Source organism: Salmo trutta, chromosome 38 (assembly GCF_901001165.1).
Source record: "Salmo trutta chromosome 38, fSalTru1.1, whole genome shotgun sequence".
Lineage (NCBI taxonomy): Eukaryota > Metazoa > Chordata > Actinopteri > Salmoniformes > Salmonidae > Salmo > Salmo trutta.
Window position 1 is genome coordinate 17,258,425 of NC_042994.1, and position 22,261 is coordinate 17,280,685.

The window sequence follows — 22,261 nt, forward strand, 5'->3', positions numbered from 1 at the left end:
GGTAGATGGTCGAAGACTGCCCGGAAGCGGTGGGTGAAATCCTCAAAATGGTCCAGCGCCGCATCTCCTTCACCCCACATGGCGTTGGCCCACTCCAAGGCTTTCCCAGAGAGGCACGAGACGAGGGCGGACACCTTCTCACGACCTGAAGGAGCCGGGTGGACGGTTGCCAGGTAGAGGTCGAGCTGTAACAGGAAACCCTGGCAGCGTGCAGCCGTCCTGTCATACTCCTGGGGAAGGGCGAGAGGAATCCCACTGGGACCGGGTGAAGGGGGGGCGAGTAGTGGAGACCCTGGTTGTGCTGGTGGAGGCACTGGAGGAACTCCCTGTCTCTCCCAGCGGTCCATAGTTTTGACAACGTGGTCCATGGCGGCGCCGAGATGGTGGAGCATCGCCGCATGCTCCCGGACGCGCTCCTCCACCCCTATTCCAGGGGCACCTGCTCCTGCTGACTCCATATAGTGGTGTGGGATTCTGTAAGGGGTGTGTGACCGGTGGCAGGGAAGTCAGATGCAGGAGAGCAGAACTTGGTAATAGCCGGAGCAGTTTAATAGCAAAAACCCAAGATATGGGAACAAAAACCCATCGCGCACCAATCAACACGTGAACAAGCACTTACAATAAACAATCCCACACAAAGACATGGGGGGGAACAGAGGGTTAAATACACAACAGGTGATTGAGGGAATTGAAACCAGGTGTGAGGAATGACAAGACAAAACACATGGAAAATGAAAAGTGGATCAATGATGGCTAGAAGACCGGCGACGCCGACCACCGAGCGCCGCCCGAACAAGGAGAGGACCCGACTTCGGCGGAAGTCGTGACAGTACCAATACCAAGTCAGTGTGCGGGGGTACAGGTTAGTTGAGGTAATTTGTACATGTAGGTAGGGGTGAAGTGACTATGCATAGATAATAAACAGCAAGTAGCAGCAGTGTACAAAACAAATGGGGGGGGGGGTCAATGTAATAGTCCAGTGGCCATTTGATTAATTGTTCAGCAGTCTTATGGCTTGAGGGTAGAAGCTGTACCGAGCAGTTGCCATACCAGGTGGTGATGCAACTGGTCAGGATGCTCTCAGCGATGCAGCTGTAGAACTTTTTGAGGATCTGGGGACCCATGCCAAGTCTTTTCAGTCTCCTGAGGGGGAAAAGGTTTTGTCGTGCCCTCTTCACGACTGTCTTGGTGTGTTTGGACCATGATAGTTTGTTGGTGATGTGGACACCAAGGAACTTGAAACTCCCAACCCGCTCCCTGTTGATGTTAATGGGGGCCTGTTCGGCCCGCCTTTTCCTGTAGTCCACGATCAGCTCCTTTGTCTTGCTCAAATTGAGGGAGAGGTTGTTGTCCTGGCACCACACAGCCAGTTCTCTGACCTCCTCCCTATAGGCTGTCTCATTATTGTCTGTGATCAGGCCTACCACTGTTGTGTCATCAGCAAACTTAATGATAGTGTTGGAGTCGTGTTTGGCCACGCAGGGAGTACAGGAGGGGACTAAGTACACACCCCTGAGGGGCCCCAGTGTTGAGGATCAGCGTGGCGGAGGTGTTGTTGCCTACCCTTATCACCTGGGGGCGGCCGGTCAGAAAGTCCAGGATCCAGTTGCAGAGTAAGGTGTTTAGTTCCAGGGTCCTTTGCTTAGTGATGAGCTTCGTGGGCAACTATGGTGTTGAACGCTGAGCTGTAGTCAATGAACAGCATTCTCACATAGGTGTTCCTTTTGTCCTGGTGGGAAAGGGCAGTGTGGAGTGCAATTGAGATTGCGTCATCTGTGGATCCGTTGGAGCAGTATGCGAATTGGAGTGGGTCTAGGGTATCCGGGAGGATGCTGTTGATGTGAGCCATGACCAGCCTTTCAAAGCACTTCATGGCTATCGATGTGAGTGAGAGCTAGAATGAAGTAGCAGTAAAAAGGGAGACAATATTATCTGTGTCCATAGCCTCACGGATACAGACTGTTAAAGGGAGACATATCTGACAGACATAGACATATCTGATTTATAGCTTTGGCCAAAGTTAACAAGCTAGTCAATTGGCCAGCAGGCACTGAGAGAGAAACACTGAGAGGATTTTGCTATGTAGGCATTTTCCCCCCTTTTTCTGTCCAGGCTCCATACAAGGAGAGGCTAAATCAGGATGTCTCGATGGGAGTCAAGGTGGCTGCCAGGACCTACCACTGAACCTGGGGGGCTGCAGCCTGCAGCAGATGGGATGTAGGAGAGAGGGAGGAGAGATAACCCAGGTAGAGAGAGAGAGGGAGGAAGAGAGGTAGGGACAGAGAGTTGACCATAGACATTCCCAGGTTCTCTGGGGAGTAAAATGTTTGTGTGTGTGTGTGTGTGTTTGTGTGCATTGTCAGTTAAGTGGTATTTAGAACTATGAGCACAGTATCTTCCATTTACACTGCATCGATTCTCAGGGACTTGGTAAAGGTTCATGCATGTGGTCTAGCAAGCTGGCTGCGGATGTGTGTGTGCGTGTGTGTGTGTGTGTGTGTACCAGGAATCCTGGTGAGAAATGGGGCAGCACTCTTGCCCCTCCAGCAGGGAACCACAGGCCTTTTCTTCCTCTTTTCATCCCCCCATCTCCTCCTCCACTCCCTCTCTTTACCCACTCACACAAATGGTATTTTCCTTTTTAATTGATCAAGAAATTTGTGGTAAACGAAAGCCGTTGCCCCGAAAAGCCCAAAGGAGACCCTGACTGCATCCCAAATGGCACCCCATTCCCTATACAGTGTGCTACCTATAACCAGGGCCCATAGAGCTCTGATCAAAAGTAGTGCACTATGTAGGGAATATGGTGCCATTTAGGAAACTGCCCCCTCTGCTTTTTTTCTGCATACGGGGCTCCCCAAAGAAAAGGTAATTATGTGATAGGGTAATGGGACGAAACCCAGGCGTTCAGATTGTTGCCATGCCCACTAAATTGTGGGAGGATCCACTGGGATTTGGCGTGTCGTTACCACGGTGAGGGGGATAGGAGGCGGGGTGAGGAGTGAGGGAGAAGTTAGCAAGTTTCCTCCCTCATTTTTTATGAAGAATTTGTTTTTTTCCATTTGAGATTTTTTTCTTCTCTTAGTTGGGCACAGAATATTTAAGCCTGCGAGTGAGAGGGGAGCCACAGCTTGTAAAAGAGAAACCACAGCAGAACGTGCTGTTTTCTTCACATGTTTTCGCTTCTCTTTTTACAAAGTGTTTAATGTAAAAAGCAAAAACCAAGTGGAAGGCATAATCCCTGTTAATGCAATTAGAGGCTAATTTGCCACCCTCTTGCTCACAGATGTGCTGTAACAATAATGCGTGCACCAACCCTGAAAGCACATTCTACCCAAACCTGAGCAGAAACAGGTGGCAAAGAAGTTGTACTGGGTCGCTAAGCGTACTGTAACTTTGTTTATTGAAGTTGGGTTTGAATACATTTCAAGTTACCTGTAATTAAAAAACACCCAAATCTGTGAATTAAGGAATGCTTTGGTTACACAGAGGTGAAGAGAACTTTTGAACTGGGTTGGAGATGGCCTAATTCCTGAACCTTAGAGTGCACATAACCCATGCAATGCAGAAACATTTTCTATCCTGCTTTCCTGTCCTCTGGAAAAAGGAATGCCCTCCTAAGCAGAAAAAAGAGGAGTCTGGCTAGCGTTTCACAGGAAGCCCCTGGAATGACCTCATCCCCTCTCGCCCCGGGATCATCAAAGGTCAAAGTTCGACAGGTCATTTGAACCCATTCGTCATTGGTTGTTTATTGCCAGAGCCCCCTTGGATGTTGACGTGCCAATCACCCATGGCAAACTATGGTGTGCCACACAGCAGCCTATACCCTGGCTGGGAATCCCTGTCCCATGCCAATGGCAGCCAGCCAACCCCATCCCCCTCCCCGTTCCCCCTTCCCCCGTTTACCCAGAGGCACATTTATAATGCAGTCTTGCCCTGATGTCATTAGATCTGGGACATGAAATAATACAAATTAAACATTGACTATGGCCTGACTGGTCTCTCCTGCCCCCCCCAAATTCCCTGGACTTCCCAAGCTTGCCCCCATACACACTGTGTATTTACTGTCCCCCCCACCCCCAAACCACCCCGACTAGCGCCACTCGTGTACGTGTGACGAATCCATCTATCCATATTCATATTTGTAAATTCAATTTAGTCCCGGGACCTACGGTTCCTGATTATACCTTAATTCTATCCAAGCAAGCACTCAGAATCTTTGGCGCCACCCAATTAAAGAATAAAGAACATTACACATGGTGTATAATCACGTCTTGGCTTCTCGGACTAAAAATATGACCCTCCTTTTTAGCTGAATGCGCCTCTTTGTTGGGGTAGCAATATCTGAAGTTCTTCTTGCCACTGTTTTTAAACCTTTCTTTTAGATCCTTTTTGTTCTCGATACCCATTTGAGTTATTTGAGTTATTTGAGTTATTTGAGTTCCAGGGAAATATTTGGAAGTAATGAGAAGACGATTATTGGAGTCAGTAGCAATCAAATTCCCTACATAGTGCACTACTAGCCCATATGGCTTTGATCAAAAGTAGTGCACTATGTAGGGAATTAGGGTACCATTTGAGACACATACAAAGAAGGGAGGAGCAGAGAGATGGGGCAGCCAAACAGGGTATTTTTAGGAGACCTGTGGGGCATCTGAGTTCATTTATCCAATGCTGGCGCCCCATTGTGTCAGGGGATGGTCTTCGCTCTTTCTCTGGGTCCCTCACCCTGCAGTGAAAACATCATCCATTACCTTTTTGACAGGCCCCCAGGGACCTCCAGGGCTTGGGACTCAGCGCCCAGCGGGGGTCGCCTTTATTGACCTCCCCAGAAATCCAGCATGTGGTCACATACATCACTGGCTGGGGCCTTTTTCTCTGACAAGGTAAATGGGCAGTGTTTAGTCCCGAAAAGATAATGAAGTGAGGAGAAGAGGGCCGATGGACCCAGGACATTGGAGGAGATTGGCAGATGGCAGTACACAGTGAACGGGGGAAGCTTTAGTTTGATTGGGGGTGCACTAGAGACGAGTTCAGCAGTTAAACCTGACTCGTTGGTGTTGCTCTGCAATTCATGTTTTGTCTTGATTGCTTTCCCCTATAGCAGCTGGACACACATTGGATGCATTTTTTGGAGTGTCCCTCTCCTTACCCTTGCCAAAATGCCACAAATGGCAAAATGCTAACAAATCTGAGTTTGTTTAGAGCACTGGATTTTGAATTCTTTGTGAAGTTTAGCATTTAGCCTTACTGTAGTTCAATTACACCCCGTCTAAAGCTAGGGCTCTCTCTAGGGATGTAGTGTTAAATAAAGATGGGTGAACTCTGCAGACCGAGATGATGGTTCATATACAGTACGTTTACCCTCCACTATTTCGCCGCTCCTCTCTCCTCTCACCTCTCGCCCCTGTCCTACTCAGCTGTGTCCGGTTGTGGGCGCGCTGGACCGACCGCCCTCGGAGCGGCTCCTCACTCCAAATGAGGAGTAATTACAACCTCCTAACAGGTTTACTGCTCCAGTAAACAACATAATCACCCTCCCAAAACTTCTCCCGAATTGGCCCGGGCTGATCGTTCAGTCGTGAACTCAAAGAGCTCGCAGCTCAAAGCCCCATTTCCTCACAGCAACCCTTCCCTCCAACCAGCAGGTGTGGAATAGAGTGGCAAGCCCCCTTGCCTCCCCTCTTACCCCATAGCCGTGAAATGCCACGTATTCTGTTACTGCTGTTTGCTAATGAGATTGGTCAATAGTAGGTACTCCCACTCATTAGAGGCCCTTGTTTGGGGGATGGGGTTGGTTGACGTGCTCCATTGCTGGGGCTAGCAGCAGAGGAATGTAGCCTGGGGCTTTGGGCCCTGTTTAAGGCCTACATTGGCCTGCCTGCCTGGCTGGATGAATGGCTGCTAGGTGGGAGACTGGTTCAGCTGGCCTGTCACCACCTAGGCTGCCTCACAACCCACAGCCCAGCAGTAGCCACTTAGTGGTCGACACCAGGCAAGTCAGGGCCCACTATGTGAGTTGTAGTGTGTTGTAGAAGGGTGGAAGAGTGTATGATGTGTTTGTGTGCGTGTGTGTGCGTATGTGTACATTATGTCCATGTGTGTATGCGTGAGTGCGTACGTACATACGTGCATTCTCGCACATGTGCATGTGTGTGTTTACAAACCCTTCTGACCAACACCCCTCCAACACTGACTCTCTCGCCAGTTTGACAGTAAAAGCCCACATTTCCATTTGATGTGATTAGACCTGCCTGCTAGGATCGGCCTGCTTGACGACGCTTCCCTCTGTTGCTGTTAATGTGGTGCTGAAAGGCATGGTGACGAGGTGTTCCCCTCAGAGTGGTCAGGCTGACTGTAAGTGGAGAGGGAGAGGGAGGGAAATAGAGGCCTGTTGACTGTTGGTAGTCTCGGTATCCCATGCTAATAGTTGAAAAGAAGTGACATTCATTTTCAGGTAGAGTCAATTGTGTTAGAAGCTAAGACAAGTTACGTTAATTTTCAGGTACAGTCAGTTATTTTGGATACTAAGCCAAGTTCTATTAATTTTCAGGTAGAGGTAGTTGTTTGTAAAAGCTAGTTGCTTGGAAGATAAGACAAGTTACTTTCAGTTTCAGGTAGAGTCAGTTGTTTGGAATTCTAAGCCAAGTTAGGCTCATTTTCAGGTTAGTTGTTTCAGCTAAGCCTTAGCTCAGCTCTGTTGCCCCTGAGTATTTGTGTTGCTCTGCACTACCTTTTTGCTGTTGGTGTCTTCTGTCTCCTTGGAGATTTGGTGTCTGTTAGTCATTCACCTGGAGGGCATGGTTTCATTCTGTCCCAGCATGCTAGAGAGCAGTTCTTGCCTGAGCATGGAGTGGCTGCTAGCTGGCAGCAGACCTGTGTCGCCATTCATGTCAGAGTGCTCCGAGTATAATGTCCCTTTAGGCACAAATCTAGGATCAGCTTTAAACGCTATAATGCTAACGGTAACCGTTATAGTGAACAATCACACACTCACCTTGGATCAGTGTTGAGAGGCAACTTCATCTTCCTTCGGTCAGAGCCAAGGGTCATGTCCAGTAGGGAGAAAGCTTTTGGAACAGAGCAAAAAGGGGAGATACTGAACTCGTCCAATATGGACACATATTTTACGTTTTCGGTTGCAAAGCGTTTTTCCACAGTGTACCCTACTGAACAGGACCCAGGCCTCAGTGCTGATTACAGGGTTGGGGATGGCCTGGCCTTAACTCTGGGGCGGTTAGCTCTGGGTCGGTTAGAGCCGCTAGTCCTTGCTAACAGGATTATAATTCATAATGAGCGGGTGGGTCGGGATTGGGGCCCAGAGTGGAAACTCTGAAATTAGGCCTGAGGTTACCAGCCTTTCCTATGTGTGTGTGTGTGTGCGGAAGTCTGTGTACGTGCGTGTGCATGTGTGTGACTGTGCTTTCACTTTTGTGTTCTGGGAAGATGTTATGGTATCTTAACTTGTTTTTCCTTATGAATGTCATTGTAGAGATTGGTTCAAGGCAAGTTTTTTTCACATTTTCTCATAAATGTTTTGCTGCTATTTTTCCTTCTCTTAGTTGATAGAATTATCCACGTTATTCAGGAACAAAGGCCACTTGGAGGAACATGGAACATGGCCGACAGACAGCGAGGGACAATTTGATGAGGCGACACCGAGATTATCACTTTCTGTGGCGAATTAGACTCCGTTTAGGCCAATTACCTACAATCAAATCACATGGAAGCAAGAGGGCAAGGCATCCATTACCAATTGATTCAGCGTCAATGAAAAAAACTCAGTAACATCAAAGACCCTCTCCCTGTCGCCACAGAAAAAGGATGTGGTAAATAAATATTCTCCAGGTGTAAAGCGTGTCATTTCTAGCTTTGTGCCTATGTGGAATTGGCCTGCAGGTGTTTGGCATCTCAGATGGTTTGAACTGGTCACAGTGGAGGTCTGATTTCTAATGTTAAATAGCATTAGATGTAATTTTTTAATTTTTAATTTAACCTTTATTTAGCTAGGCAAGTCAGTTAAGAACAAATTCTTATTTACAATGACGGCCTACACCTGCCAAACCCGGACGACGCTGGGCCAATTGTACGCTGCCCTATGGGACTCCCAATCACGGCCGGATGTGATACAGCCTATGAAGTGTTGGGACAGTAGCTGTTTTGACCTTTTCCTCTTATGGTCAATCCATAGTTTGACCTTCTTTCCTATATCATAGCTCCCTTATTCTCACTGACTTGAGAGGTCTGGAGATGGTTGAAAGCCATAGGCTTGGTTTAGTACTGACATAGTGCTCCCCTATCCAGTTCATTCAGATTAGGGAGTAGGAGTGGAAAGTAAATAGAAAAGGGAGCACTGTTAAATGCCTGTATCTATATCCCCCCACTGCTAAGAGAAACTCTAGGACATATCAGGAGCTTTTGTGTGTGTGTGTGTGTGAGCTTGTGTGTGTGTGTATGTGCAAAGCACGAGTATCACCCGTAATTAATATAGCTGTTTCTCCACTCGGGTAAACTCTTTAATTGGCTCACACACACACACACACACACACACACACACACACACACACACACACACACACACACACACACACACACACACACACACACACACTCCACACGCCTGTATCTATATCCCCCCACTGCTAAGAGAAACTCTAGGGCATATCAGGAGCTTTTGTGTGTGTGTGTGTGTGTGTGTGTGTGTGTGTGTGTGTGTGTGTGTGTGTGTGTGTGTGTGTGTGTGTGAGAGCTTGTGTGTGTGTGTGTGTGTGTGTGTGTGTGTGTATGTGCAAAGCACGAGTATCACCCGTAATTAATATAGCTGTTTCTCCACTCGGGTAAACTCTTTAATTGGCTCACACACACACACACACACACACACACACACACACACACACACACACACACACACACACACACACACACACACACACACACACACACACACACACACACACACACACACACACACACACACACACACACACACACTCCACACGCCTGTATCTATATCCCCCCACTGCTAAGAGAAACTCTAGGGCATATCAGGAGCTTTTGTGTGTGTGTGTGTGTGTGTGTGTGTGTGTGTGTGTGTGTGTGTGTGTGTGTGTGTGTGTGAGAGCTTGTGTGTGTGTGTGTGTGTGTGTGTGTGTGTGTGTATGTGCAAAGCACGAGTATCACCCGTAATTAATATAGCTGTTTCTCTACTCGGGTAAATTCTTTAATTGGCTCACACACACACACACACACACACACACACACACACACACACACACACCATTAATTATGATTCCATTTCATATTGCCCTAATGAGTCTTTGGAGCCACACCTCGGTTTGTTCACGCTAATTAGCAGCTGCCGCTGCTAGCACAGTCACAACAACACAAACAACACAAAAGCCAGTTTTTGTTTTCCTTCAGTTACTATTTCCTTTATATTCATATGGTCTTGCTTTTTCTTTTTCTCGTTGAAACAGCATCCTTACCCTTCGGAAGAGCAGAAGAAACAACTGGCCCAGGACACAGGGTTAACGATCCTACAAGTCAACAATTGGTGAGTTGGATTGGGGTTGTTTGGTGTCTGCGTGTGTTTACATGGCAGTAATACTTAGGCGCGTCTTAAATGGTAACCTATTCCCCATAGGGCTCTGGTAAAAAGTAATGCACTATATAGGGAATGGGATGCCGTTTGGGATGCTGCCTTAGTTAGTTTACTCCACCCCAGGCACCTGCATCTAATGATTTGAATGATTAATTCCTCTGGGAACACCCGAAAATATCCCCCCCCAGTTAATTGGAATGAGAGGAAACATGTAGAATAGTTCCAGTGGTGCGGGGTGCATTTACTACAGAATTTACTGATCTGAAAGAAGAAAGTAGGACATTTCACTGTACTTTGATCTATTTTATGAATAAATATCCACAGTTATTGACAAAGTATGAGGTAATAGCCTGCAAGGTGTTTAATGCTGTCTGGTTATGTAGGCAAAACATAGACAAGAATGATGATTCAATCACTCTATGAGAAATCTCAGTCTTCAGATGTACAGACATGCTATCCAATTGAATCCTAGCCTAGGCGAAAATACGCAGCAATATACATTACCAAATACAGAATACAGAAAATGCAATCAATGATTTATGGTTTAACTCTACACCATTCCAACTACTGTTTAGCCTTTATATGTATGCACTATGCACAGTATTTCCCAATATGCATCTGTCAAAATGAATACCCACAGAACAATCCTCTGTCAATTCTACAGCTGTTGTATGCACTAATCATTTGCCTATGAACTGGAGTTATACTGTTAGCACTGAGGCGGTTTGCCCTAATAGGAAGTCCACTTGTGTGCAGCTCACCCTGCACTATCAGCTCCAACATAAATATCCCTGTCATGTCTACCTCTGATAAGCCTCCCAGTAAAGCAATAAAAACAATCACGAATCCCAGAAGTGCTAAAAATAGCCCACATTAACATATGTAGCCTACCCTAACGACGTTCATCACTATTGCAGTTGTTAATTATATTATAACTTTTTTTATTACAATTTGTATTGTTTTTATTTCAGTCCATGGTGCTCCCCCGATGGTCATTCTACCCCACCACACCCCCTCAATAGTCTTTACTCTGCCTCCACTTCAATGAACATGTATTTATTCATCACTGCCACAGTTGTTATTATGTAAATAGTGCTATTTCTATTTCTATCGTTGTTGTTTTATTGCCATTTTCATTCTTTTCTTTCACTAAGTCCTGCATGTTGAAGCGTGAAGCATAAGATTTTTACTGTACCCTGCAATCACACCTGCAACCCTGTACATGTAACTATTAAACACTGAATCTTAATCTGAATCTGAAACAAGGTTCATGAAATCGATAACTTGCTAGTAACAGATAACATTCATATACTGACTATCTCTGAAACTCACTTAGATAATACCTTTAATTATACAGTGGTAGCAAGACATGGTTTCAACATCTTCAGAAGAGACAGGAATGCCACTGGTAGAGGTGTTGCCATTTCTGTTCAGTCATATTCCTGTAAAGCTTAGAGAGGATCTCATGTCAAATGCTGTTGACGTAATATGGCTACAGTCTCACCTGCCTCAACTAAAGCCCATTCTTGTGGGAAGCTGCAATAGACCACCAAGTGCTAACAGTCAGAATCTGACTAAAATGTGAGAAATGCTTAGTAATGTATGTGATATCAACAGAGCGGTCTATTGTTTTGGGTGATGTAAATATTGACTGGCTTCCATCAAGCTGCCCACTCAAGAAAAATATTCAAACTGTAACCAGTGCCTGCAACCTGTTTCAGGTTATCAGTCAACCTACCAGGGTATTTACAAACATCACAGGAAGGAAATCATCCACATGTATTGATCACATCTTTACCAATGCTGCAGAAATCTGCTCTTAAGCAGTATCCAAATCCATCAGATGTAGTGATCATAATACTGTATAGTAGCTATATCTAGGAAAACCAACATTTCAAAGGCTGTGCCTAATATATTGTATAAGAGGTCATACGTATACGTAAATAATATTTGCTGTTTAATGAGGAGCAACCAGATGCTGCACTTGACACATTTATGAAATTGCTTATTCCAGTTACTAATAAGCACGCACCCAGTAAGAAAATGACTGTAAAAACGGTTAAATCCCTGTGGGCTGATGAGGAATTGAAAAATTGTATGGTTGAGAGGGATGAGGCAAAAGGTATGGCAAATAAGTCTGGCTGCACAGCCAGAAACGTACTGTAAATTGAGAAAGCATGTGACTAAACTGAACAAAAACAAGAAGAAACTGTACTATGAAACAAAGATAAATTATATAAAGAATGATAGTAAAAAGCTTTGGAGCACCTTAAATTAAATCTTGGGCAAAAAGACAGACTTGGCTCCATTCATTGAATCAGATGGCTCATTCATCACAAAACCCACTAATATTGCCAACTACTTTAATGATTATTTCATTGGCAAGATTAGTAAACGTAGGCATGACATGCCAACCACAAATTCTGAACCTACACATCCATGCATAACTGACCAAATTATGAAAGACAACTATTGTCATTTTTATTATCCGTAAAGTGAGTGTGGAAGAGGTGAAAATAGTATTGTTGTCTATCAACAATGACAAGCCACCTGGGTATGACAACTTGATGTAAAATTTCTGAGGAAGATAGCGGACAAAATTGCTTCTCCTCTTTGCCATCTATTCAATCTAAGACTACAGGAAAGTGTACTACCAAGAATAGCAGAGCACCCTTTACTGGCTCAAACAGCCGACCAATCAGTCTGTTACCATTTCACAGTAAAGAAATGAACAACATAGTTTCAGCACACTTATAGGGAAGGGCATTCGACATGTACGGCACTTAAACAAATGACTGATGATTGGCTGGGAGAAATTGAGAATATAAAGATTGTGGGAGCTGTTTTTTAAGACTTCAGTGCTGCTTTTGACATTATCAATCATTCATTATCAATGCGTTATGGATTTACATCGCCTGCTATATTGTGTATCAAGAGTTACCTGTTTAACAGAACACAGAGGGTGTTCTTTAATGGAAGCCTCTCCAACATAATTCAGGTAAAGTCAGGCAATCCCCAGGGCAGCTGTCTAGGGCCCTTATTTTTTTAAAATCTTTACTAATGTCCTGCAACTGGCTGATGACTCAACACTATACATGTCAGCTACTGAAATGACTGCAACACTTAACAAATAACTGCAGTCAGTTTCAGAATGTGTGGCAAGAAATATGTAAGTTAGTCCTAAATATTTCAAAACTAAAAGCATTGTATTTGGGACAAATCATTCACTAAACCCTAAACCTCAACTAAATCTTGTAATGAATAATGTGGAAATTGAGCAAGTTGAGGAGACTAAACTGCTTGGAGTAATCCTGGATTGTAAACTGTCATGGTCAAAACACATTGATGCAACAGTAGCTAAGATGGGGAGAGGTCTGTCCATAATAAATTGTTGCTCTGCCTTCTTAACACCACTATCAAGGCAGGTCCTACAGGAACTAGTTTTGTCGCACCTGGACTGCTGTTCTGTAGTGTGGTCAAGAGCCACAAAGAGGGACTTAAAATTGGCCCAGAACAGGGCAGCACGGCTGGCCTTTAAATGTACACAGAGAGCTAACATTTATAATATGCATGGCCCAAAGTAGAGGAGCGATTGAGTTCATCACTACTTGTATTTCTGAGAGGTATTGACATGTTGAATGCACCGAGCTGTCTTTTTAAACTACTAGCACACAGCTCAGACACCCGTTCATACTCCACAAGACATACCACCAGTGGTCTATTCACAGTCCCCAAGTCCAGGACAGACTATTGGAGGCGCACAGTACTAAATAGAGCCATGACTACATGGAACTCTATTCCACGTTAAGTAACTCGTGCAAGCAGTAAAATCTGATTTCAAAAAACAAATTAAAATACACCTTATGTTACAGCGGGGCCTGTGAAGAGACACACACACAGACACAGACACACGCATACACACACATGATAACATACGCACCATACACACACTTACACATGGATTTTGTGTTGTAGATATGTGGTAGTAGAGTAGTGGCCTGAGGACACACACTTAATGTGTTGTGAAATGTAATGTCATGTTTTTAATTGTATATAACTGCCTTAATTTTGCTGTAACCCAGGAAGAGGGGATCCATAATAAATACAAATACAAATACATGCGCCACAAAGATCTGAAATCTCAAACTCGCTCTTCCCTGAATAGAGCAGTAATAATTAGCAAAAACTAGCGAAGATGGCCCACGGTGTGCCACACTGCCATGGTTATTGGGCGGAAGGTAATGGCTCACACAGAGAGGCCAGGTGCTGTAGCCAGGTAGAGAGGAGAACCCAGCGTGTTCCTGCACACTCAGCTGCAATCAGCACTTATGCCTGCCTGGGTCCTGTTCAGTCGGGCACAGCGTAGAAAAATGTCTTACAATGGAAAGCGAAAATTTGCATTGTTATTGGACAGTTCACAGTAGTACCTTCCCGTTTCACTCTGTTTCAAAACTCATACAGAAAGGACATGTGCTGTAGCCAGGTAGAGCGGAGAACCCAGCTGGTTGCTAGTGCACACTCAGCTACACACTTTTCCTCTTTCAAGGACGGTGAGGTCGTGAAACATTGTGTGTGTTCCAAATGGCACCCTATTCCCTTTATACTGCACTACTTTTGACCAGTGCCCCATACACTACTTTTGACCATAGGCTCTGGCCAAAAGTCGCGCACTATATAGGGAATAGGGTGCCATTAGGGACACAATCAGGATAGGCTCTCAGGGGCGTTGGTTAGCTGCTCAACCTAGCATGCAGGTAGTGGTACCACACGGGCCCCATGGGAATCAGGGGTGTGAGAGAGGTGGGTGGGGAATGGAGGGAGAGGAAGAATATAAATAGAGGGGTAAATAGGATGCTTGCACATTCTGGATGGGTGGTGAGGGGTGGGGTATGGGAAATATTGTTTCATTTGATGGAGATTGATGACTCCTCCTGCTATTAGTGTAGCAGCAATGCTAATATTGTGTCATCTATTATTTGTCTGTTACCGTGGTAACCTGGCTGGCGAGCTGATTTTCTGAGGGAGTCCAGGTTTTTCTCTTGTATTATGCTGAGAAATACAAATGAATTTGCGAGTTTAGCCAACTTTGCTTTTAGAAAACTGAAAATGAGGCCTTCTTGTTGGTGTCTCTCCCATATATGCTTTTAAATGGACTTGTGCGTGTGTGTGTGTATCTCTATCTTCTACCAGTATCTGTGTGTGTCTGTCTGTGTATGGAGAGATGGCGGATTCACAGTTTAGTTAATGGAAACACTCCTCTGAGTTTGGCGAGAGGTACCCACTGAGGGTTGTAAGGGGGGTAAGGGGGGGTTTAGTGATGAGGTAATGGCCTCCCACTGTTCAACAACAGAGCCTAATGTTGCCGTGGGGAGTTGTGGGCGACCCCCGCGTATGTCCTTTTCGTTAAAAGCACCAACCTTTGAATCACACACAGACACACAAATGTGCACACACACACACACACACACACACAGAGAGACACATGCATGTATGCGCGTATGCACGTATGTATATGTACAAGCACGCTGGCACACATGCGCGCACACACACACTCACTCACACACACAGACTCACACACACACACACACACACACACACACACACACACACACACACACACACACACACACACACACACACACACATACATACACACAAGTACTGTTCTTGGAATCGCCGGCTGCGGTGGAACGTTACAGATATTCGAGCGTGTGTGTAGGAATTCAGAGCCGTTTGGCCTCTCAACTCAGCGGCTGGCACTGACGTTTTTTATCCCATTTTTTCTATGTCCTCTCTGGAATTTATGTGGTGGAAAAAGTACTACATTGTCATACTTGAGTTAAAGTCAAGATACCTTAATAGAAAATGACTGAAGTAAAAGTGGAAGTCACCCAGTGAAATACTACTTGTGTAAAAGTGTAAAAGTATTTGGTAAAAAATATACTTAAGTATCAAAAGTAAAAGTATAAAACATTTCAAATTCCATATACTGTATTAACCAAAGCAGGCGACACCATTTTCTTGTTTTTTATTATTATGGATAGACAGGGGCACACTCCAACACTCCAACATAATTTACAAACAACGCATGTGTGTTTAGTGAGTCCGCCAGATCAGTGGCAGCAGGGACGACCATGGATGTTCTCTTGATAAGTGTGTGAATTGGACCCTTTTCCTGTGCTGCTAAGTTTTCAAAGTAGTTTTGGGTGTCAGGGAAAATAATGTATGAGTAAAAAGTACATTATTTTCTTTAGGAATGTAGTGAAGTAAAGGTAAAAGTTGTCAAAAATATAAATAGAAAAGTAAAGTACAGATACCACAAAAAACTACTTAAGTAGTACTTTAAAGTACTTTTACTTAAGTACTTTACACCACTGATTTAAATGAAGCAGCAGCACAGTCTATTTCCTCGACATACACATTGCATAGTCATCGTTCAATTGACATTGCTGTTAGTGCTTTGAATATACTGCACATGCATGGGCTCGTTTGTCAGTCACATACTAAGTGCAGTAGGATAGGTTGCGTAGAGGTTGTGGAGAGGTTGCCGAGCGTTTAAGTCCACCCTACCTCATAACAGGGCCATATGCTGATTGGAACAGGTGAGGGGGGGGGGGGGATGATGTCAATGGCGTTTTCACGGCAAACAGCTGGACTGGTTTATTCAAACACACCCAAGGGCGGGCGTGCAAGGGGGGAGTTGGGGGGGGGCGAGGGGGAGGGGAGGGGGGGAGGGGGAAGCTGACCTGAGAATGACACCCGGGGAGGTGGGTTTAGGGGCCATTTTACGACCAGGGGAGCCCAGACTGGAGGGGAGCGCTCGTTTATTTTAATCCTCACAGGAGAGGCGTTTCACCGTGCTGAGGCTCCAGCTCTGCAGCCTACAGTGGACGAGAACAGATGCCACCGCACCAAATTAGCTAAAGGAGGATATTTCAGTTGTTGGGGTTGTTCTTTCTTGAGGGCATTACTTTAAACAGAAAATGCTTTTTGGGCTGTGTTTTTATGTATGTGTACATTTGATGGTGCTTGGTGGTGAGGTAGTATTTATAAAGTTGTGATCAGGGTTGGGGTCAATTCCATTTCAATTCAGTCAATTCAGGAAGTGAAAGTAAAGTGAAGGCTTTTCAATGCATGTCACGGTTGTCCTAAGAACGGGACCAAGGCGCAGCGTGTGTAGAGTTCCACATCTTTATTCCAAAGTGAAACTTCAAGCAAAAACAAATAAATCAAATAAACAAACAACTTAACGTGACTACGTGGTGCACATGCACAAACACAAAACAATATCCCACAAACACAGGTGGGAAAAATAGCTACTTAAATATGATCCCCAATTAGAGACAACAATACCAGCTGCCTCTAATTGGGAATCATAAAAAACACCAACATAGAAAATATAAACTAGACTACCCCCTAGTCCCGTCCCTGACCTACTACACCATAGAGAAACAAGGGCTCTCTATGGTCAGGGCGTGACAGTACCCCCACCCCCCCCAAAGGTGCGGACTCCGGCCGCAAAACCTGAAACCAAATGGGGGGTTAGGGGGGTGACTAGTGTCGGGGGCGACTCCGGTGCGGGTCGTAGCCCCCCCCAGACGACGGATCCGACCATGGAGCTGGACTGGACGCCGTGCCTGGACTGGGCACCGGCGCAGAAGAAGGCTCCGGCCATGGAGCGGGACTGGACACCATGCCTGGACTGGGCACCGTCGCAGAGGAAGGCTCCGGCCTTGGAGCTGGACTGGATGCCATGCCTCGACTGGGCACCGGCGCAACGGAGGGCTCCGGCCATGGAGAGGGACTGGATGCCGTGCCTGGACTGGCCACCGGCGCAGAGGAAGGCTCCTGCCCTGGAGCTGGACTTGACACCATGCCTGGACTGGGCATCGGTGCAGAAGAAGGCTCCGCCCACGGAGCTGGACCGGACACCGTGCCTGGATTGGGTACCGGCGCAGAAGAAGGCTCCGGCCATGGAGCGGGACTGGACACCGTGCCTGGACTGGGCACCGTCGCAGAGGAAGGCTCCGGCCTTGGAGCTGGACTGGACGCCGTGCCTGGACACCGTGCCTGGACTGGGCACCGGCGCAACGGAGTGCTCCGACCATGGAGAGGGACTGGACGCCGTGCCTGGACTGGCCACCGGCGCAGAGGAAGGCTCCTGCCCTGGAGCTGGACTGGACGCCGTGCCTGGACTGGGCATCGGCGCAGAAGAAGGCTCCGCCCACAGAGCTGGACCGGTCGCCGTGCCTGGACTGGGCACCGGCACAACGGAGGGCTCCGGCGATGGAGCTGGACTGGACGCCGTGCTTGGACTGGGCATCGGCGCAGGGGAAGGCTCCGGCCATGGAGCTGGAGGTTCCGGACCGTTGACCATCGCAGGAGGTTCCGGACCATGGACCGTTGCAGGAAATTCCAGACTGTGGACCGTCGCAGGAGGTTCCGGACTGTGGACCATTGCAGGAGGTTCCGGACTGTGGACCGTCGCAGGAGGTTCCGGACTGTGGACCATCGCAGGAGGTTCTGGACTGTGGACCGTTGCCGGAAGCTATGGACTGTGAACCGTCACCGGAAGCTCTGGACTGGGAACCATCACCGGAAGCTCTGGACTGGGAACCGTCGCCGGAAGCTCTGGACTGGGAACCATCGCCGGAAGCTCTGGACTGGGTACCGTTGCTGGATACTCTGGACTGTGAATTCGCACTGGAGGCCGAGTGAGTGGAGCCAGTACAGGTGGCACCGGACTGGTGAGACACACTTCAGGGCGAGTGTGAGGAGCAGGCACAGGACGTACCGGACTGGGGAGGCGCACTGGAGGTCTAGTGCGTGGAGCCGGCACAGGTGGTGCCGGACTGGTGACACACTTCAGGGCGAGTGCGAGGAGCAGGCACAGGACGTACCAGACTGGGGAGGCGCACTGGAGGTCTAGTGCGTGGAGCCGGCACAGGTGGTACCGGACTGGTGACACACTTCAGGGCGAGTGCGAGGAGCAGGCACAGGATGTACCGGACTGGGGACACGCACTTCAGGGCGAGTGCGAGGAGCAGGCACAGGACGTACCGGACTGGGGACACGCACTTCAGGGCGAGTGCGAGGAGCAGGCACAGGATGTACCGGACTGGGGACACGCACTTCAGGGCGAGTGCGAGGAGCAGGCACAGGACGTACCGGACTGGGGAGGCGCACTGGAGGCCTGATGCGTGGGGCCGGCACAGGTTGCACCAGACTGCTAACCGGATCCTCTGGTTGGATGTTGAGCAGAACACACTTGCACAACATCTCTCTCATCTCTCTCTCTCCCAACTTCCCCATTGCCTCCCTGACGGTCTCTGGCTCTTCAGGGCGAGTGCAGGGAGCAGGCACATGATGTACCGGGCTGGGGAGGCGCACTGGAGATCTGGTGCGTGGAGCCAGCACAGATGGCACCGAACTGATGACCCGATCTTCAGCCCGCCTGCGCTGCCGCATACTCCTAGCCAACTCCATTCTCCGGTATCCCTCCTCACACTGTTCCATCGAATCCCAGGCGGGCTCTGGTACTCTCCTTGGGTCAACCGAATACCTCTCTATCTCCTCCCATGTGGTCTCTGGCTCTTCCCTCTGCCCAGCTGCCAGCTCCATGTGCCCCCCCCCATAAACATCTTGGGTTTTCTGTGGCCGTGGACTGACGACACGCTCCTCCAGAGTTTGCCATTCGGGCTCTGGCACTCTCCTCGGCTCGACCAGCCACCCCTTGTGCCCCCCTCCCAAAAAAAAAAATCTTGGCACAAACACAAAACAATATCCCACAAACACAGGTGGGAAAAATAGCTACTTAAATATGATCCCCAATTAGAGACAACGATACCAGCTGCCTCTAATTGGGAATCATACAAAACACCAACATAGAAAATATAAACTAGAACACAACATAGAAATATAAACTAGACTACCCCCTAGTCACGCCCTGACCTACTACACCATAGAGAAACAAGGGCTCTCTATGGTCAGGGCGTGACAATGCAATAGTTCCTGAGATGATTGAATTGAAATGGAATTGACCCTAACCCTATTGTGGATACCCTGGCTGTATCTAGAAGTGCTTACTTCACTACACGCTAAGCGTACAAGTTCATATCATACAAAGCCGTCGTAAAATAATGTTTTTCTTCAGAAAAACAACGCTTTTCAAAAGTGGAGGGTTTTTACAACACGTCTAGTCAGAAGAATAGGCCTCTATTGTGGGAGTGGGAGCCAGAGAGTGGTGGATGGTCGCACTTATTGTGCGGTGGGAAGCAGAGGGCTGAAGCAGGGCCATAAACGCAGTCCCATGGTGTGAAGGGTTCGCGGAGGGGTGAAACTTTTAACTCCCTAACAGAGGACACAGCCTTGGCCGCGCCACATGGCGCTCTATTCCCCCTTTCATTGGCTGCTTAAAAGGCGGAGCTAGGGGGTGTGTGGTGGCGCCCGGGCTCTCACACAAACAGTGCGCCCCACAGCCTCTCCACCCCTCTCTCTCCCTCTATCTCTCTCTCCTTTGAGACCCCTAACACTACATACACCCCCTGTGCTCCCCACCATGATTCGTCACAGTATCATCAAGGAAGTGTCCTTCTTGTGGTTTTTTGTGGAAGCACTCTGGCCTAAGGGACTTTGCGCTTCATTTGTCAAGGCTTTGTTGATATGAAAGTAATTGGTTCCCCTTTATTTTTATGGTTCTATCACCCAAAACATCACCTAATAGCCACATTTTATTGTCTGATAGATATACAGTATGTTATTACACTGAAAAAGCATGCGGCTCTAGATAGGCTTCATCATATGACTCGGTTTTCTAGTTCAGTTTGGGCCTCTTCCCCTCACTTCTCTCTTAGTATCTTCTTCTCCCCCTCATCTTCACCCCCCCCCACTCTTCCTCCCACTCCTCCGCCCCCCTGCCGCCCCCTGCTTCTGCCTTTTTTCGGGCCCTGCTGAAAGGAGTGTTGTGGCTTTTGTTTCCCTGAAAAGGGAACCCGTTCCTCCCCTTTTCTCTTCTCTCTTTTTTTCCGAAGAAAAAGATGAAATGGAACCATCCCGCCAGGGGTAAAAAGGCAGGGGGACATAAATCAAGTTGGAACCACTGAGCTTTCACTCCCCGGGTCGGCAGGGGTCACGGGGCGGGTTCACAAGGCTTTAGGCTGAGCAAGACCAGAGTGCTCCTCTGCCGAGGGCGCTGGGTCACGGGGCCGCCAGGGTCAAAGGTCAGGGATCATGCATACCAGAATGATGGCTTTCAAGAGCACAATTATACTTAGAGGGGACGTGTATGAATGTAGGACAACTCTCTGCAAACATAGCTATTCCGTAATGCACCTAAGGTATCCCACTGCAGAGAGATTTAGTTGTTTAAGCTTTGTTTGGATGTGTGCTAAGGGGATGGTACACTAAAAAACTATACTAGTACTTGAGGACTTTACTTAATCAGTGCTTGGTGTATTTTATGTAATGAAAAGCTAAATAGAATTTTGCTGTGACATGAAATGTTTTGGACTTAAAGGACCAACATTTTCAGAGACAGTATATCAAGTGTCTACTGTATTGGTGGATATCAAAGAAGTGTATGCTTCCACCAAAAGTGTCTGTTTGCTATGAACTCATAGATATTCCAGGTGTTTGGTTTGATAAGAATCACAGTTACTGTCCAAGAAGCCATTTTTTTTCTTTGAAAGCCACAGTTTGAGAGGAAGTTAAGGTTTCCAGGTCCTTTAGTGAAGTGTAGACCAGACGCCTGGACAACGTCAGGCAACCATCGCTGACAGCGAGTCTTTTTTTCTTCTCGTAACGCCAAAGCGAATGAATGCTTTTCCTCTGTGGTCCCAAAACAGTACATTGAAATCATATGCTGCTCGCCAGGCCTCATTTATAACGTGTTGCTGTCTTCTCTCTCCTCCACTGCCCTCCCCCCATTCCCTCCCTCCCTCATTCCCTCTCTTTCAGGTTCATCAACGCGAGACGAAGAATAGTTCAGCCCATGATCGACCAGTCCAATAGAGCAGGCAAGTCTCCCGTCAAATTTGAGGGGTTTCAATTCATGTGGTAAAGTTGTTTCAATTCAAGTCAACGCAGGAATATGAACTCGTCAAGAAAACAGGTCAACATAGATACAAATAAATCTTAAAACATCTCAACATTTTTACATGAATTAAAACACAAATTAATCTGTTGTGTATTTCTCCTGCTACTATCTCCAGTCTTGCCCCTTCTGGTCTTCGATGTGTTTAACTGAACGGACGGACGGACTTAACTACAGGAGTGAAGGGCCACTAAAACCCAGAGGATTAGCCCAGACAAAGACGCTAATCACTTTGACTAGCCAGTCCATTGAAAGTTTGACCTGGGATTAAAAACAAACAAGGAGCAAGTGATACTGAAGCTAAAATATGACCAGTCATTTTCCCTTGCTTTTTTACAAATTGAAATGTAATTTCAGAATTAAAACTTTTTGATAAAAAAAACACATTTTGTCTACTGTAAAAAGTTGTTGAGTAGGACTTTGGTTTACTTCGTTAGTCTCTCTCTCTCTCTCTCTCTCTTTCCCCCCTCTCTCTCGCTCTTCCTCTCTCTCCCTTTCTGCTAAAGACAGAGCAGTCCCCTGGCACATGCCTTGTTTTGGAGCTGCTGTAAAATTTATGACCTGTGATG

General features: G+C 47.0%; 1 protein-coding gene across 2 annotated transcripts in view; it reads left to right on the forward strand.

The window, feature by feature from the left end:
- LOC115177599 (homeobox protein Meis1) overlaps positions 1 to 22,261 on the forward strand; it is a 45,412-nt gene that overhangs the window by 15,861 nt on the left and 7,290 nt on the right. For both annotated transcript variants that reach the window (XM_029738483.1, XM_029738482.1), the window contains exons 9-10: positions 9,477 to 9,553; positions 21,557 to 21,615. In XM_029738483.1, the coding sequence (XP_029594343.1) occupies positions 9,477 to 9,553; positions 21,557 to 21,615 (136 nt within the window). The remainder of the gene's footprint in view (positions 1 to 9,476; positions 9,554 to 21,556; positions 21,616 to 22,261) is intronic.